This window comes from Apis cerana, linkage group LG6, assembly GCF_029169275.1.
Source record: "Apis cerana isolate GH-2021 linkage group LG6, AcerK_1.0, whole genome shotgun sequence".
Lineage (NCBI taxonomy): Eukaryota > Metazoa > Arthropoda > Insecta > Hymenoptera > Apidae > Apis > Apis cerana.
Window position 1 is genome coordinate 12,687,134 of NC_083857.1, and position 19,766 is coordinate 12,706,899.

General features: G+C 36.9%; 1 protein-coding gene and 2 long non-coding RNA genes across 10 annotated transcripts in view; 1 reads left to right on the forward strand and 2 right to left on the reverse strand.

The window, feature by feature from the left end:
- LOC107993946 (teneurin-a) overlaps positions 1 to 19,766 on the forward strand; it is a 628,759-nt gene that overhangs the window by 523,107 nt on the left and 85,886 nt on the right. The window contains exon 1 of one of the 8 annotated variants that reach the window (XM_062076391.1): positions 12,853 to 14,665. The exons of the other annotated variants lie outside the window; for them this stretch is intronic. Coding sequence (XP_061932375.1) covers positions 14,610 to 14,665 — 56 coding nt within the window. The 5' untranslated portion in view covers positions 12,853 to 14,609. Of the gene's footprint in view, positions 1 to 12,852; positions 14,666 to 19,766 lie in introns of those variants that run through there. 8 annotated transcript variants of the gene reach the window in all.
- Positions 5,190 to 19,766, reverse strand: part of LOC133666279 (uncharacterized) — a 28,572-nt gene continuing 13,995 nt past the window's right edge. The window contains exon 2 of the long non-coding RNA XR_009830225.1: positions 5,190 to 5,577. This is a non-coding gene — a long non-coding RNA (uncharacterized LOC133666279). The remainder of the gene's footprint in view (positions 5,578 to 19,766) is intronic.
- LOC133666278 (uncharacterized) lies at positions 10,422 to 12,749 on the reverse strand. The gene is made up of 2 exons (XR_009830224.1): positions 12,448 to 12,749; positions 10,422 to 11,410 (listed from the first exon to the last, which is right to left on the reverse strand). It is a non-coding gene; the product is annotated as an uncharacterized LOC133666278 (long non-coding RNA).

Consider the following 19,766-nt stretch of genomic DNA (forward strand, 5'->3'; position numbering starts at 1 on the left):
TCGTAGAAATTGTTGTCATGCACTCATGCAAATTTCAATCGCGTGTAATTGATGCATAATCTAAATAAATACAAACACTCAAATATATCGTAATAACGATTTCGTTATTTTTCCCAACCTAAATATAACGAACAATTGAAAAGAAAATAAAATAATTAAATCCATACGAATGATTTTCTAAAATATAAAAAAAAAAAATAAATAATGACAAACATTAAAAATAAAATAAACTCATCTCGATGCATCCCTAGATTAGATTTCAAATTTCAAATCAATCAATTGAATTTAATCGAAGTACTGATATTCCCGCCAAAATATTCCACACTGTACAACGCGCGCTATTGATGCATGCTTTTACAGTTTACCCAAACGCCATCGTATCCTGTTTATCACGTCCACGACGGAGTAAACCGTGAAAACACGCTGACTTGACTCGAACGGCAAACAGGCCGGGTACCGGCTAAGCGATCTTGACATAAACAATCTACCAGTCATTTTCGACAACGTAAACGCTATTCGTTATTTACCGTGCCACGCTTCCAGCTACTTGCCTGCCTCCGTTATAATTCATGGCCGCGCAGCGAGAGATGCTATCGATCTCCATTTCCCTCTCTTTGTTTCGCTTTAGTGGAATCTGTGCAGGATATACCTGTACATTTTGTAACAGGAGTTCGAATGAGTAATTTATCGTTCTTGAGTAATTTATAGCGAAGTGTAATATTCTTATATTCGATAATTTTCGAGATGCATAACGCATCTCTTTCGTGCCTTGCTCTACGTGTTGCGTTGCGAGATGTTTGGAATTGTAAAAGATTTAAGAAAAAAAAAATATTACAATGTTGTAAATTATTGTAAATTAAAATTAATTAAGAATTATTTTTGGGAAGTTTCTATTGGATCGTTAAAAATATTAGAACTTCAATATTGGAGAATTTATGTGAATTTATTTTTGGGAATTATTTTTACTTTATATTTATTTTATGTTTTTTATATTATTTTATATTTATTTTACACATTCGTCCGTTTAATTTTCCTTCGTTCGTTACGCCTTTTACAATTTGATTATTCGTATGAAAAAAATGAAGAGTAATTATTTGCGATAAATCTTTTGTCACGTGTTGGCCAAACACGTACAGTAATTATAGGCTTATGGGTATTAGAACACACGTTGGGGCAATGCAACATACGTGTAAGAATTATCTTACGCCTCAGAAAGTAAAATACTTTTTACGATTATTTATTGCTCATTCCTCTCATCCCACAGATTTTTCGCCCCAGTTTCGCCTAAGACCCCTGAATCACGATCGTATTGTGACGAAGGGACGGAATGTAATAACTGGAGCAATCCGGGGTAATAAATTAATAGAGGACGCTGCGAGCTAATAGAAAAAATAGACTGGAAAGCCTGCAACGCGAGCGGACATCACCCCTGAACCATTTTCCCCGGCTAATGCAATCAGGTTTTATATACTGGGTGGTCCATTGGAAGGGGATCACGTGATTGTGAGTTGGGGCGTTCACGTGTGTATGACGATGAGGACAAAGTTTTTGTTTGTAGAAACTTTCGATAATATTTTTTTTCACGGTGTATTCGCTTTTAAGGAAAATAAACAACTAATTTGTTGCGATAATATAAAGAGATTAAAAAAAATGTTTTTGAATTATAGAGAAAAATTTTTAAACGGATCAAAAATTTTTTAACTCCTAGATTACCTCGCTTTATGCAAAAGACACATCGCTAAATTATTCATCTATTCATAATTACATAAATCACATCTTCTCTTTAATCTTCACGCACGATCTGAGCGTCGCAAATAAAATTTTTCTCGAATAATTAATTCACCATAAAACTTTCAATTCCTTACCAAAAAAAAATTAAACATTCCCTAAAATCTTAAAATTTCAAAAATTCACAACTCTATTCCGTACAGAATAAAAATCGTGTGTCCCTCCCGACCGGTAATGTCCGCGGTATATCGCGCAGAAGAGAAGGACGAACGGGCAGAAGATAGGTCGTCATTACCGGAACCAATTTTCTACGGAGGAACGCTGCCTACGTCTCTCGAGTGTCCTTGTCGGGATTTATCTCGCGCGCACTGTCGCATATACTTACATATACCTAGAAGACGAGCATAATACACGCGCGATACACAGGGATACACAGCCTGCTCGAGAAGTCGTTGGAAGAATGGTCGATTTCATATGAATGCATTCCATGCAAATGCGCTGTCGACCATGGGGAACGGAGGAGGCTTGGAAGAGAGAGAGAGGGGAGAACGGTCGGAACAGTCGTTCTTTCGAGCGCAGACAGGCTTTCGAGTGGGCGGTGGTGGGGGATAGGAGCAGGAGAGGGGGAAAGTTCGGCACGCCGATGCGGAGATAATTGGGTGAATACATTTCGGCCCTTCGTACCGCGAATATATATTTTTCACCAGGGTCCCCGTGCATTATGCACGCGCGCGCTAGGAATGCGGCCGCACACGTGCATGCGGAGTGGTGAGGGAGAGGTGGGGGTGGCGGAGCCACGTGTGCGCGCATTGGGACGTACGAATTTTGTGGCGGATGGATGGTTATACGGTAAACCTGCTTTTCGAGAATTTAAACCTGTGCGTAGGATACGCAGTTTTTTTTTTTTGAAAGTAGTGTTTTAAAAATTAATTCTTTTTTTTATCGTTATGGATCAGAAAATAATTAGGCATTAAGTTAATTGAAAAAGTGATCGGGTAAAATTTAAGTAATTAATTTTAATTAATCCTTACAATTAATCCATTCTATAATCTCGTATAATATACAGTTATTCGATAAATTATCGAAGCAATTTTTTTTTATCAACTACCAAATTTTTATGCTTCATCTATGATACGGGGAAATGATTTTTGTTTCTTCTTATTTTGTTTTTCTTCCCGTCAAATATCGCGAGAGTTGAACAAGCTCATTCGTAATTACATTAAGAATATATTTTTCGAGTTATTGCGCTGCGCGAGGAAAAATAGCGGGCGACGTACGTTGTTGACGGATGACAAATATGCTTCAAAATAACCAGTGAATTTAAATACGTCGTGACGTTTTAATATTTCGAAACAGTTGAATGAAATAAAGAAAGAAAAAAGAAAGAAAAAATACGTATCGATGCTTATGCCGGGAAACGTACTTCGAAAACGTAGTACTACTCGACTGGATGATTCGAACAAAATAATTGTTTATGGAAGGAAAAATGATCGATAGAAATGGAACTGTAAATTATTGATTTGTACGTGATTGTTTAAAAAGTATTCATTCAAAAATGAAATTTCAAACTAGTTAAATAAAATACAAAGATATAAAATAAATATAATTTCATTAAAGTATATCCATATACCTAATATCGAGTAAATTTTAAAGAAATTTGAATTTTCTATAAACGAATATAATATTTTTTTCTAATAAATCGAATCAACATTCATACCTATCAACACTATCCATTCTATTTCCAACAAAAGAATCTAACTTTATGAAAAAAAGCTCAACTTACCGTTGCAAAAAAAAAAAAAAAAGAAAGAAAGAAAAGATTCTTGAAGCCGCGCAATGTCCATTGAACGATCTCCAACGCGAAAACCCTTCTTGCCGGAACACTCGTCGGCTACTATACAAGCTTCCTCTCCTCGAGGAGTTTGGAGGGAGAAGGTTGGCACGAACGGAACGGCCGGCTGTAATTTAAAGAAGCGAACAGCATTAAGAAGGTTTCGCAAAAAAGGACCTATTGTCTGCCTCTCGATTGCCCATTAACCGTGCAATCCGCGTTTCAACGAACAACAGATCGACCTCTCGATACTGTGAGCCTAACCGCGACTCGTGGCCCCCGCGTTTCAACGTTTAACGTCGCATCCCGACGGATATTATGACGTCTGCGCCACTAACGCCATCTTTCGCCACGCTGCCAACGCGATTCGAGGCAATTCAGCGAGAGTTCGGGTTCATACAGTGGACGGTGGCGATAACGCGGTTCCCTGGACCCGTGCCAGTTGCGAGATTCGTTGTATCTGCTCTCCTCGTCTCTATGACAGATTACGTTACGTTTGGCTCGGAGGTGAAGCTGTGAATGAAACGAGAAACACGGGATGAATGAAGTTTGGAAGAGAATGGTATTCGAAATTATCGAACGATTCGATAGAAAATTGATGGGAACGTTTTTGAGGTTATATTAAACGAGACGTTCATACGAGCGCCGATTATAATTAAGATCTTAAATAATATTTAGAAATAAAGTTAGGAAACAACGGTGTAATATTTGGCAAATTAAATCTTTAAACTGAATTTTTATTATACGTTGATAATTGAAATAAAATAGTATGGGTAAAATTGATCATTTAAAGATTTTTTTAACCACTTTTTCTTTTCCAATTTTATCTTCTATGATATTATTTTTGCCATTATTTCGTTATGTTTATTTTTAGTATTCTCTTTCAGATAAATAGAACCAATCTACGATAATGTTTCATATAACAGAAATCCAATAATCTAAATAATCGGATACTCGTTAAAATTTCGTTCGTGTAAACTGGATTTAAAATGATGAGTAAATTTTCTTTGGGTATGAAATAAAGTTAGATTTATAATTTCCTCGAATTGTTTGTGTATCAAAATAAATCGTCACATTTTGTCGTTAAAATTTTATCATAGCGAAAGGCAAGCAGGCAAGAATTAATAAAGAAAAAAAACATTCGTCCCCATAAATTACGCGCACAGTACGAGCGTCGTTTGAGCAAACGAAGCGGACCATTCAATCACAGAGCAAACGAGGCATCAACAGGCATCGGCCGTAAGAGGCACTCAAAGGACGCCTGCCGCGTTTCCGCGACAACGTGGACACACATCAACTCGACGTACAATGTTTACCTTGTCGCTTGTTTCCCTTGGCGAAATAAAGCGTGCCCGTTCCTTTTAATAAGCAGTCACGTTACGGCCTATGCCTGTCAGATTCCATGAATGCTTGAGAATCGCAAGGGACCAGGCGAGAATGGGAGAAAAAGAGACAAGTGACGCAGCACAGCCACATACTCAAGGCGCTTCGAGACACGTTCTTCCGTACTGGTATTAACTTGAGATTGAGGTTATGTGAAATTGTCAGAAATTTTCTCGAATGAAGTAGGGTTTAAAATTATCACAGGTTGTGGAAAATGGTCGAACATTGAAATTTGTTGCTCGACTTGTTTCATATACGTAAAAATATAAATTTATTCGACGTTCCAACTATATAATAATAATAATAATACAAATTTTAATTAATCCATATACCTAATATACATCTGGATATCTCTTTGATTGTATAATTCGCTTCTGCATAATTTACGACATTCAGGAGCATTCCAATGCTTACACAACCGAATCGCTCAAGAACTCTGAGGGCATCGAACGCCCATCGTTAGCTGGAACAATTCCGAGATCCCCAACATCGACTGGCGTGCTCATTGGCATGGCGGAGAAATCAAACCGGCCAATCTCTCCATTCTCGTATTCCCCGTGGTACGATATTACAACCAGACCATATATATTAGAGGCTCGTCCATTTTGGCCTAATTTGTCGCCTCTAACGCAAATCTGTCAAAAAAAAATATATATCTATATAATATATCTATATATATCTATATATATAGATATATCAAAATATATCTATATATATCTATATAATCGTATTACAAATCATAAAATAAATAAAAAATGTAATGTTAAAAAAAATATCAATATTTTTTTAAAAATGTTTTAAAAATAGCTTAAATTAAATTTTTTGAAACACGAAGATGTTGATTCGATGGAACGATGTGGATCATCTTGATTTGATCACCGAGCTGTGTACAATAGATTGAAATAATCGTTTCCTCGGCGTTATCAAGATTGGCCACGGTTCCTAATTTTTTCGGTTCAACGCTATGGAGACTCATAGCTATCATAGTATCTCGTTTTAAATAATTTATCGAACGATCATATATATATAGAATCAATTTTATTTAATATTTATGAATTCAAATAAAACACGATGAAATATAACCTAAAAATTCAAATTTAATACAGAGGAAGATAAAAAAAGAGAAATAAACTTCAAATAAACGTTAGTGTAACTTTATTAATATCGAGTAACACGTTCAAAAAACTTTCATCAAACCTTTTACAAACGCAGGACTCGATAAAAGCTCCCGTTTCTCCGTGTAAAAAAAATATATACATAACTTTTATTTTTATATCGTACGCGCTATCTGTTGTAAATGAAACACAGAAAGCACCTCTCTACATAAATTGACCATCTCGAGACTGGTGGCGGAACGATTTGAATGCCGAAAGCCGTTCTCTCTCTGGGACAGTTCGCGTTACCGTCGGATTTATTCCGTTGATAACGTGTCTACCGATCAGAAGTTCTCGTCGTATATATATATATAAATATATATATATGTATATATGTATATATATTTTTTTTCATGTTTGCCGTGTGTTCGAGCAAACAGCCGATGTCAAGTGTCTCTGTTCCCCATATCGCACGCTCGTATACGCCAGCGAGTAGCGCGGACAAAAAAACACGGCGTCGTCGTGAAAACGATGTACCCTTGTTTCGAGTGCACGCCCGACGGCCTGTATGGGTCGCGTCAGCACTTCAGAAATGCAAACGTCATTGTCACGAGAGATTTAATACATTCCAGCGGGTGAAACTGGCGAACGAGGCGCGCGAGTTTATGTTACGCCACGTGACGAACGAAAAGGAACGTTGGCACGTTCTCTGCGATGCTCCATTTTCATGGAAAAATATTTATTCACTTATGAACTTTTACTTTATTTATTTATTCGAGACAAACGTATTGCAATTTTTCACGTTTGCGCTTTTTCTTTTTTCAAAAATAGGAAGGAAGAAGAAAGATTGACGATTTTATTTTCGTTGCGAGTAGAGATTGAGGTTATAAATTCAGATTCCATTCGTTTCGTTCATCCTCGATGGTATCGTTGAAATACTTTCATCGAGTATTGGTTAATTTTGATAGTTCTTAGTTAGTACTTACGATTTTGTAAATATTCTTCTGTAAAATTGGAATAGTGTCGTAAATAATCGACATTCCTTTCACTTTAGAGGATTTGTATGCGTATCGTAGTTGCTAATAATGTCCAACAGAGGGCTACAAGTGATAATAAAAGTAACCTTATTTCCCACTTGTCCGCTTTCCTTTTATGCAAAGCTAATGACACCACTAAGCGTTCAGCTGGTAACTCGCGAGTAAGTTGGTCGCGCGGTTCGGATCTCCAAAGAGGGTCGAAGCCTTTAAGAAAATTAGTTTGAAATTGAATTAAAAAACTTAGGAAGATTGGACGCCGGACAATATCCATGCATATAGAACGGTTTAAGGAAATTAGTTTAAAATTGAATTAAGAGGACCAGAGAAAATTCAAAAGGCGCGAGCCAGCTTTACGAGCGAAATCATGCCTCGTGGATCTCGATTGTTCTCGCGTGGCTATCGCGTGCTGCTGAAAAGATACGCGCTGTAGTTTATGACCGCGATACAAATTAAGCGAAAAATCTTTAATTTTATTAAAACGATATTAAAATACTTTTTATTTCACAATTTTTACCTTTTTGTTTTACATTATCGTTGCAGTGAAGATAAATTATTATGTAAATATTATTATGTAAAAAAATCAATCGATTTGTCTTTAATGTTAAAGCGGATTAATCTTACACGAATTAACGAGTCTGTCCATTCTCTTAATACTATCGTTTTTTACGTTTTAATAATAGAAACCGTTATAAAGAATGCAGATGCCTTCTTCTTTTCATTCTATCGTGTTTCCGCATTAAGAATTAAAAGTATCTGTAACGTTGCGCGATAAAAATGTAGGAAAAGATGAAAAATAGTAAAAAAGTTTCTATAAGGAATAAAAAAACTATTGACTACTAGAACTTGTATGAATATTCTTAATTTTTGTTATTAAAAAATTACGATTATTTTTTATAAAAATGTAAGAATAAAAAAAAATCCTATATACAAAATTTCGTTGTTTACGTACATTGTAATATCTAATAACTTTTACAGAAAGTACATCGATAGAAATACTAATTCTCGCGTAATTTCTTGATAACGTATTTCGAAACGAAACAATACTATCAATACTCGAACCATGTTTTTCTTAGAGCGTTGCAATTCATCACAATTGAACAGTTACAATTCATTTGCAATACTGCAAGAACAAAATCACGTATTTTACACGCGTGCATCTCAATGAACAAATATCCTCAATGAACAATTATCCGATTCACGTGATTTTTCATTCCATTTCAAGTATCCTTATCAATTTCATTTTATTAATCGGCCAAATGGAGTACGATTGAACGACGATTAGGTTAGAAAATGCAAAATGAAACGCGGCCCGACCGTGAGAGTGAGAGAGAGAGAGAGAGAGCCGTGCGAATTTCGCTGTGCAAACGCTGCTCTTTGACAAAGGGGCGAGTTAGTAGAGTTCACCGGTGGAAGGTATGAGGCATGAGTTAAAATCACAAACGCCACGGGCAGTCGGCTGGTTTCTCGTAAAACAAGCAGAAATTTCGTACAATGCCCGCAGCAAGAGGGCAGGTCGCTCGCAAACGCAAGGAACGCGCCGTCAAAGCCGCCTGCCGCTTGTCGTCTTCAAACGTGCTATCGTTCCTCGATCTGTTCTTCGTTCGTGCTCGATAAAACTCGCCTCTCTTCACTCGTACTCCCCCCACTCCGGCCACGCCGATCACGTGGCCACAAGATGGCGTTGACAGTTGTGACGCGTGTACACGTTGCGCGCGTGCATATGCGAATTGTGTTCGCGTCGTGTATATACGAATGCAAATTGCACGAGTGTCGGACGAGAAAGAGGCTCGTCAGGGTGTCCCAAAAGCGGAGAAGTGCCTACCGAGCAGATAAGGAGAACAAATGAGTCCTTGTGGCAGGAGGACGATATCTTCACAGTCGCGGAGCTGCCGGTACTCGTGGCGGCCTCTCAAAGCGGGCAGAAAAGGACCAAGGAGATGCATGCCGATAAGGAAAGAGGAAAGAAAAGAGGAGGGGAGATTCAAAGCATCCAACGTGCTGAGCCCAGACGATCGTAAGGAGTTAGCTGGTTGAAAGAAAGAAGAGAGGAAGGAAGGAAGGAAGGAAGGAAGGAAGGAAGAATCTAAGTCGTGGAACTGCAACGGCCGACGTTTTCTGTTTAAGCGACATCAAAGGCTCTGTCGCGAATTTTCCTTTCATCGTGCCTATACTCTCTACGCCACTCGTTTCGGGTCATAGCATATTTGCGTTTTACGGGTGTCCCGTAATGCGAGGGAATCGGATATAGGATTGACGGATTTGAAATTCTATCGAGACATATTGTGGTAGTGGCACGTTGATATGCTGATTACCTCTACGGATCCTTTGCATAATATAAAACTCAATTTTAACGAGTCAAAATTCAATTATCAAATTATACGATAACAAGATTGAAAAGATATTCTTAAAATATTCACACGCGCGGAATTTAAAATGATTTAAAGAGATATCGACGAATATTATCTTAATCTAAATTTAAAATTATTTTAAAACAGCTTTGAGTGAAATTTTAAGAAACCATATATGCACTGGATAGAATTGGAATGGCAAGCGAGTCGCCACCGTTAAAAAGGGTAAACGTTGCAGGCCGCCGTGGCGGATTTCGACTAAAACAACCTCTCCATCCATCTAGCTCCCTTCTTCCCAACTTTCATCCATTCGAACCGTCTCCATTCCGCCCGTGGTATACGTACATTGTGCGTGCGTCTGTGCCCTACCGCGATTGTTCGTCAGTATCAACGACCAGCAGGATGTACCGAAGGGGATAATTAAACTTCCCAACGAGCGAGGGCACACTCTCACGAGTCGTGCTCTCGACGGAATAGCTTCGAGAGAGTCAATAGTATCTCCATAACCCTCGTCGCATCTGCAAAGATGTCTAGATACAGACGAGTGGGGATAGAGTAACGCTTGGGAGGGGGAAGGAGAGAGGAGGAGGGAGTGTAGCGATTTAGGATCATCCCGGCTGGATACGCGTCACCAAGCTGACGAGAAATTACGATCGAGTATTTAATTATAAATTCGAGTTCGCCTCGACGGAATTCGCGGTCTCGTTCAAGCGTGGTGTAATCGGCGCAGAGAGAGAGAGAGAGAGGGCCACCCTTTTCGACGCGATTAAATCGACGACGAGTTGACGATGATAGTAGCTCGGTTCTTTGACTGGATAGGAATCGTCGGAAACGACGATTTTACGAGCAAGAGGTTTTAATTAGTGGTGTACAGGCGGATGGAGTGGTAATACATGACTGTTCGTCGAGTCGAAGAAATTGAACGTATCGATAGCTTGGCTAGCTTCTCTAGTTACATAGCTACAGAATTTGGGAGGAATTTGGTTGTACGATTTAGAAAGATTGAAAAAGAATTTTGTAAAATATTTTTCGTTACTTGTACATTAATAATTAATATACATTAATATTTTTTTATCGTAACGTTGAAAACGTTTAACAAAATTTTTGTGTGAATTTCTAGGTGTGTATCTAAAAAGAAAAGATATTTAAATATTTTTTCAATCTTCGACATTTTTAGCTAAAATCTACTCAGATAAACGGCTTAATAAATTTAATTATAAATATATAATAAATAATTTTTAATTAGTTAAATTAATATCAAGGTTCCTTTGACGAAATTATTATAATTAAAGTATAATTTTCGTTTTAAAATTCTACTTTATCATAATATTGATAAGAACATGTAAAATATCCTTAATTCAGTTTTTTATAAATTTTGATCCGTATCGTATAACGTTATATTTTTGTATTTTTCAAAACAAGTAAAAATCTATATTCGTTGTATAATACTTTGAACCTCGAACGATGTAATTGCTCAGGACATTTAATGCGAGAGAAGCGATTATTTTTACGATTCGAGACGGAGATTGTTGGGATGCAAATCAATCAACGCAGGATATTTCGTCTTTTATTTTCATCGGTGGCACAGGTAAACAATATTGTAACAATATCGATACGCCTCTTGTCTATTTACTGACCGATAATTGTAACACGATATTATTAATTATAAATTGTGCAGTTAATACGCTTCATGTATTGCATTAACGTTTATCTTCGTAATTATTATTGCCTTTTGTTTTGTCGTTATTTTTTCCCCGAAACAACGTACCGTGATGATATAATTGAAAGTTTTGTATCTTTAACGTTGTACAAAGTTAAATATATTAATGGTAGATTTCTTACGGAGATATGACAGGCATGCTCATCTATTCCGTAGTTCCAGACGATCAGCAGTGGCGCTGTTTACATGTCGTCTGACCTGTTTACATTGCATCCTCGTTTTCATTTATCGTGTTTCGAATAGTTGAAAGTTTACTTGATTCACGAGATCTGTGAATAGAGATTTCTAACGATATAACTTGTTCAATGCAAATTATCTCAAAATTAGTCCCTAATGAATCAATGTAATACAAATGTAATATATAAATGTAAATTCTAAATTATAAGTAGTGATATATAAAGGATAAAGAGTTGCTTCCTTTTTGTAAAAAATGAAAAAACAAAATAGAAATTAAAGTGTTTGTCAATTTCGATTAATGTTCTAAAGAATTTACAAAATGGTCTCATTCGTTATTTCCATAGAAAATCTCATTGTAAACGTAATAATTCTATAATTACAACGTGATAAAGGCAAAAACTATAAAAATACGACTATATTTATAGAAAGAAAAGCTAGTATTATCAACATTATGAATTGCAGATGAAAATTCCTTTCACTTACTAGCAAGGATCAAAGGAAAATTACGACATCTAAGGAAGTCGCACATAACCTATTATACGACATTGAAAATGAAGCTAATAAGAAAGAAAAACGGTTCAAAGTGTTCCAACGCATATATAGAGAATAAAAGAGCAAGTAAATTCACAATAGCGAAAGCAGCTTTTTCCTCGTTGCAAAGCGTATTATTAATTTCAAACATAATAAAATTTCTATATATTTTTTTATCGTAAACGTTTAACAAAATTTTTGTATGCATTTCTAGGTGTGTATCTAAAAAGAAAAGATATTTAAATATTTTTTCAATCTTCGACATTTTTAGCTAAAATCTATTCAGATAAACGGCTTAATAAATTTAATTATAAATATATAATAAATAATTTTTGATTAGTTAAATTTTAAAATAAACTCTAAAAAATCTTGACTGCCGTATTATATATTACAGATTTGTCTCATTTAAAAATAAATGTGATCTGCTTCACTTTTCTACATTCGAAAGGAATCTTCCCGATCTTTACAACGATCACAATTCACGATAAAAATCAGCACACGCACCACTACCACGTTTGACCATTTCACGTCGTCGCTTTTACCTAACTTGTTGATACCCGACCGCACACCGTAATCCCATATCGAACTACCCACGCACCTCTTCAATTCCACCGAATAACCTCGATCCTCGTTCCCTTGCTTCCCTCCATCAAAAAATATCCAATCAACCGCCACCGACAAAAACTGAAAACCCAGAACTTTCCAGCCTTCGTCCCACGAGCAATCCCTCTCGAAACTTTCCAACAGTGAGAAGTTGTGCGCGGATATCGACACCCCGGCGGATCCGCATCGCAAAACAAGCGTAGACACAACGAGCCAACGAGCGATACGATGGTCACGGCGCCGTGACGACGAATAGTGAGTACACCACCCGCGTGGCGGCGTTCTCTTCCAACGGTTTATCCGTTCCGTGGTGTTGGAGGGGTGATTTGAAGCGCGTGGCACGCATGCGCGTCGAGAGCGGCGTGGTGGGGACGCTCAGTGTCACTCGGTGCCGGGCGTTGCGGCGCTGTGGCCCTTCAGTCTTTGATCTGCAGCTGACGTGAGTGTGTACGTTTCCCTCGAGCGTGCTCTCTCTCTCGAACGACGAGATCGTTTCTCACTGAACGCAATAAAGAGGGGAGTCTACGAGCACGATACAACGTTGGTGGTGCAGTAACCTCTCGTTGTACGCTATATCTCCTCGGTATCTACGCTTGAGAAGACGACGAACTAAGCCGCAAGCAGACGGCAGGATCACACGATTGGATTTAAACACGCTTCGGCACGATCGTTATTGGAGTTTCGTTTTTCGTGAAGTGCCTCGAAGTTTTTTTCTTCTTTCTTTGATTCGATTTTCATTCATTTCTCGAACGGATCGAAATAATTGTTACCGTTAAAAGCGATTCGAAAAAAGAAGTAGTGAAGCTAGATGAGAGAAATTGTTGAGTAACTGGTTGGTCCTCGGCGACACGGTCTCTTCACTTGCACCCCTGGGACCTTCAGGGCACGCTGCTCACGCTCCACCGGCACGGATTTGCGTGCAGTTCTCAACCCCCTGACCCAATTAGCTCGTCCGTGTCGAGAGTATCCGTGACGTATGTTGGCTGCTCGTTCTTGGAAGAGAATTGCCTCTGTCATCGGGATCGTTTGTCTAGTGATGTGCCACTGAGGAAACGCTCTATTTCTGGCTTATATTAGAAAAAGGAATACACACGATACGATCTAAAGTTTCGGAATTGGTGAAGAAAAAAGTGTTCAAGTGTTAAATTATCGAGTTTTTCCAGTGCTTCGAAAGTGTTCACAGTGAAAGGGATACGCGTCGAGTCCTATCGTCCAATTCTGAAACATCGATCAATCCTTCGCAAAAGTGATCAACAAAAATACCTCAAGGAACTTTTACCATCCATCGACAGCCGTCTGAACAACGTATACCTGCCTCTTATTCAAAAGTGTCCTTTGCAACGAAGAAATAATCGCCCGCTGTTCAACGGCGGACTAGTGACTGGGACCATCCACTTAATCCCCCTTTCGCGTAGCATCGCGCGGGAGTTGAACTTTCTCGCTGGCGTTGACAGATCGATAACAAAGTTTGCGTACACGTTAGCCGGGTCCATAGCCGACGGCTAATCACGGAAACGAATTCAATCATCGTGGAATGCGTCCGTTTTAACGAACCACCCTCAAAACAACGATCGAATCGACGTGATATAAACGGCGGCCATTCCAACGGATAGAAGCAGCGTGACATGCTGACATCCTGAAGGGTAAAAGAATACGCTGCCTCGCTCGTGGAAGGATCTGTATGCGGACCGCGGTGCGTCCGCCGGAAATCTGACGGGCCGTCGTTACTCCAACCGCCGAGGCAGCTTGTCGTTGTCCCTCTCGAGCAAGAAACGTCAGTACCTGGTGAAATACAAGCGGAAACAGGAGGACAGACGCGTATCAGAGGGCAAGGAGGAGCAACGGGGCTCCCCGTGGCCCGTACTCATCGACAATCGTCGCAACAAGGGTGCAACGGTGAAGGGTAACGGTGGATTCGGCGACTATTCCGCGGCGGGGGAGTTCGAGGTCTGGGGAGACGAGCAGCACACCGCGGATGGTGTAGAGAGGCAGGTGGCGAGGCCGCCTTCGCGGCAGCAACGATGCGAAGGCGGTTCGTCGCTGAGGCCGTTGCTTCACGTCGCTCATTGTGAGCTCCACTCACCCCGCGAACCGGAGCTGCTGCGACTCGACCATCTGGAGGCTCTCGAGCACAAGTCCGACCGTGACTCGTACTCGATGATGGAGAACTTTCACAGCCCCGTTCCGCCACCGCTGCCGCGACGCCACGTCCGGTAAGATGATGATGATGATGATGATGATGATTATGATAATTTTGGTGATGCTGATACGTGGTGCGATATATAATTTTGTTTTTTATATTTTTTTTTTCTTTTTGATTTGATATTCAATTGATTGAAAGTTATGGTATTGAATATTTGGAAAAAAGTGTGCGTAAGTGAAGGATCAAAGTGGAAAATGTGTGATTAAGGAAGGTTTTTCGATGTTCCAAAGAAGTGGTGGAAATTTCAGTAGGATTTCTTTCAAGTTGTAGATTCTAGTATGTGCTTCTGGGTTTAGGGTGTAACAAGTGGATTATCGGTGAGTTTTAGGGATGGAATGTTTTAAGTGATTCGTGGGTGGATTTGTCGGCTGAGAATAATGAAGAGAATAGGTGTTCTAAAATTTTGTTTCGTTTTTGAACTGTAATAAGTTTCGTTGCTATAAAAATTTCGATGAGTTTCTAATGGCCAGTTTCCACGTGAAAATATTCACGTGAAGTATAAGTTAACAAAATATGAAACTCGCATTATTCATATATAACGTTCGAACACGCGGGATGAATTGCATAATTTAACTATTACGAATAATTTGCTGAAATTATCATCATTTTACAAACAAATATTTTGTGCTAAATGTTTCGTGTTATTGGAAAAACTGTCAGAATTATTTTTCTTGAATAACTCGAAATTTCAACGATGACGAATCTTTAAGAATTTTCACGTACATAATTTTATAAGAAAATGCATTATGCAAAAATAATAACTGTTTCAAAGTTTCTAGATATTCTACGGATATTAAAATAATTTTGTCTTAATAATAAATTCATTGATTGACGTTGATATTTTTAAATAAATGCATTTAAAATTTTTTTTTCGAAAAAATTATATTTTGTCGATTGAGATAAAAAGTTAGAATCATTTTCTAATCAAATTTCAACACTGTCTATACAAGTATAATATATATCACAAGCGAATATCACGAAATTGTGAGAAAATGATAAAACGAAATATTTAAAATATTTCTAATTTAATTAAGTTTTCCGTGTATATCATTATTTCATTGCATAATTCATTCTATTACGATATATCGAAATGTTCAAAAACTTTGGTTAAAACTTTTCTCTATTGAATCGTAACTCGTTTGTTTCGTTTTAGTAAAATGTCCTATCTCTTCTCACGTCACGAAATAAACGACCGTTACTATTTCAAATACCCACGTTACGCTCTCGCAATAGCACGCGTACGTGTATACACTACACACTCATCCTCTCGTAGCTTCGACACAACTTAACGCCATCGGTACACGGTAGCCTTTTTTTGATTTAATCTCTTGCGTCATATTTTATTCGTCAAAAATTCAATTTTAAATCCAATATTAATTTCAAATTACAAAGTTCCGAACGATTAAATGGGCATAATATATTTTATGCATACATGTCAAGAAAAATCGTAATGGTAAACGTGATGCACGAAATATTCCTTTCAAATTGGATAAATTTGGTAATTTCATAAATAGATTGAAAGTATTAAAGGGTTGCCGAAAGTATCAAAAGTTCTTTGGCAAATTCACGAAGGGAATTATCGCTTTTCTAAACTTCCAATGCCACTTTCATTTTTCCAAGGCAGACGGTTTTAAAGTTGAACGAAAAGTAGACGTTTAAACGGCTTCTTTTCGAAGCGGCGCATCGTCGCGGATTGCATCGACAAATATCGAGTTTAATCATCGTTTTCGATTTACGACGCGGGAACAATGGTATCCATCCGGAGAGCTTCATTTGCGTTTACCGGTATATTTACGCGTTCTCAGTTGCTCGGAATGGTGCAATTATAACGTGAAAATACCGATCAGTGATAATGTACGTGCTATTATTGTTGCGGTTATCGAGATTCGGGATGGTGAAACGTTACGTGAATGTATTAAAATCGTGAATTATTTTGAGGTTATAAAGGTTTGGTAGATTTCGATCTGGAATTTTGAAAATCTGTTTTTTCGAATATATAAATTGTGCGTGCGTTATAAACATTCGAGATATTAAAAATTTTGATCAAAATTTTAAAAAATTAACTTAACTTTATAATACTAATATATATAAATGAATTTTGGAGATTATAATTTTTTGATCTTTTGTTAATTAAAAACATTTGTTTGATAATGTTTTTTTTTTAAATATACGAATATTAATTATATATAGATTTTCAAGAAAACGAATACAGATTTTTATACATTTAATTATTATAAAATATTTTAAAATATTTCGCTATTAATCGAAATGATTAATTTATGTGAATATTTTTTATATGATAGTAGTGAAACTGTGAAGTAATGATTTCGCGCGAAATTCAAATTCGATATTGTGCCACGAGATTTCAAATATCTGGAAAATTCAGGCGAATGATTCGAATTCCAAGAGAGGGTGAACAGAAATATTTTTATCAAATGCTTAAAGTACAGAGAATATTGAAATTCTTAAAGTATTAGATATTTTACCGAAGAATAGGCTTTTATACGTAGTCAAACCTTTCTTTGCGCCATATCATTCGTTATCTGCTCAAAGAATATTTCTCGTATCTCCGCCATTTTTAATTAAATCAGAAATAAAAAAATTTTCCAATTCACAAAATTAAGAAATGTACGAGCAAATATTTTATTTTACGGAATATCCAGATAATTCAATGCTTCCTTTCCTCTAACCAACTGTTTAATTATATCCAATTCTTGATTAAATAATCAATTTTTTTTTTTTCATCGATAACCTTGGCTGTTCACCAAGTGTAAACGGAAGCTCGGGTGACCTGAACCAGTTATGAGAATGAATTCTCTACTTATTGAAAAGTTGATTTCTCCGACGACTTTTATCGTTTCGAATTGGGGATCTCGATAATAAACCGTTCCGATTTTTCACCGTGAAATTGAATCGTCAATTGTATCTCGAGTTTGATACCCGGGGTTTGATATTAAAGAGGTTGGAATCACTTTTAATAATAACCTGATCGACAGATATCACACTCCTCTCCTCTTTTAGATCCTTCCTTTTTTACAAAATTTCTTCCATATACCCTCGATAAACTCTCAAACTATTAATTACCTCTAACGTAACTTTATTTCGAAGAAAATACGATTCAATGTAAATAATTTTCTCCTAGAAAACGCTCTTCTTATCTTCTCCTCTTTTAGATCCTTCCTTTTTTACAAAATTTCTTCCATATACCCTCGATAAACTCTCAAACTATTAATTCTCTAATAACTCTAACGTAACTTTATTTCGAGGAAAATACGATTCAATGTAAATAATTTTCTGCTAGAAAAATTTTTTTACAAATATTCAAAATTATCTTCCATATAATTTCAATAAGCTCTCAAACTATTAATTATTATATTACTCTAACGTAACTTTATTTCAAAGAAAATACGATTCGCTGTGAATAATTTTCTCATCCTTTGTGTGCTTCCAAAATAATGTACGACTGTATACATTCTCAAATGCGTGCAATATATAATACAACGCAATCCAGTTTTATTGGTTAATCGAAAAACTTGCAAAAAAATCTTGGGCGGGGAGGGGAGGGAAGAAACGTGTCGAAAATGGGATGGAAAAGGGTTGGGCCGTGTACGCAAGACGAGGGTTGAACAGGGGAGGGACGGCGAGTTGGAAGGGCAATATAGGTGCACGCACGATGGAATTGTGGCTCGTTTGAAGGTTCACGCCCGAAGAACGAGGTTAATGACAAACCCCGTGCTCGAGACCGTTTCGAAATCGATTCGTGTTCGATGAGAGTGCGCTGATTCGAAACGGAAAACTTGCAACTAACGGCATGCAGGGGGGAGGGGAGGGGAATAAGGGTTGGATGGGGATGTGCCCCTTTGAGGGAGAGATCGGAGGCGGCGTTATTGCGCGACGCTTCGCATCTCTGAGTGAAACGACGGAAAAAATTATGTGTATATATATGTATATATAGTTTCTGTGGAATGTTTGCTCGATTTAACGATATCGTTCAATTAACGACTTAAATCATACTCTATTTCTATATCTTTTGATCTCCATGATAATAACGGTTGATTCGTGTGAAGTTAATATAAAAAAAATTTAGATTTTCTGTATTTTATGTTGTGAGTGGCCACCTGTATTCCACGCGCTATGAAATCAACAGTGACACGACATTGCGTATATCAAAACGAATTAAAATCGAGGAAAAATAAAATTAGATTAAGGAAACAGTTATAAAGGATTGATATAATTAATTCTTAAAAGCGGGACTACGAAATATTTTGTTAGAGAATATTTTTAAAATTTTTCTTTTCTTTTTTTTATATATGTGTATATAAAAGGAAGGATTATAAAACGCAAAACGGGAACCGGAAGTATTCGATGAGGCGTGAACGCTTGTTTCAGAAACGTAGTCGCAATTAAAAGCGAATATTAATTAGGATCAGGTCAGCCAGTGCCATTAGGTGCATCGATCGCAATCGAAATGGTCAGTTATACCAATTGAATTGTACAATTGGCACAAGTTTATCTTCTTTCGTTATTATTCTTTATGATCTCTTTTCGGTATTTAAATACATATGGGTAGAGAATCAGATAAATAGAATCATTTAAATATTTATCATTTTTCCAAATATGATAATATGGATAATATAAAGGAATGTCAATTATAATTTTATTCTTAAAAGATTTTTGATGATTTTGAGTATTTAAGTACAGTTTTTGGGTTTATTTATTACACTAATTATTGATCAATCGAATGAAATGAGTAATATGAATAAAAAATGTTTGTTTATTTTTTATAATATGAAAAAGAAATATAATTTTCGTTTACTAATTAAGATTGTATTTGCTTTCAAATATTTTATTTCTCTATCTTCCTTGGTAAAAAGTTGAATACATTTTCTGGAACCCACCCAGGTCCATTCTACGCTATAAAATTTAACGTAGCATGACTGCTAGGTATTTGAGAATTCTAACTTAATTTCGTGTTACTGCTAATTACTCGTATAAATATCATGCGCTTTTTACTTTAAATATTTTAAAAATATTTTAAAAATATTTAACAATGTATTTAAAAAAAAGAATAATTTTCAAATAAACCAAAGAATGCTATAATCGAATATCTT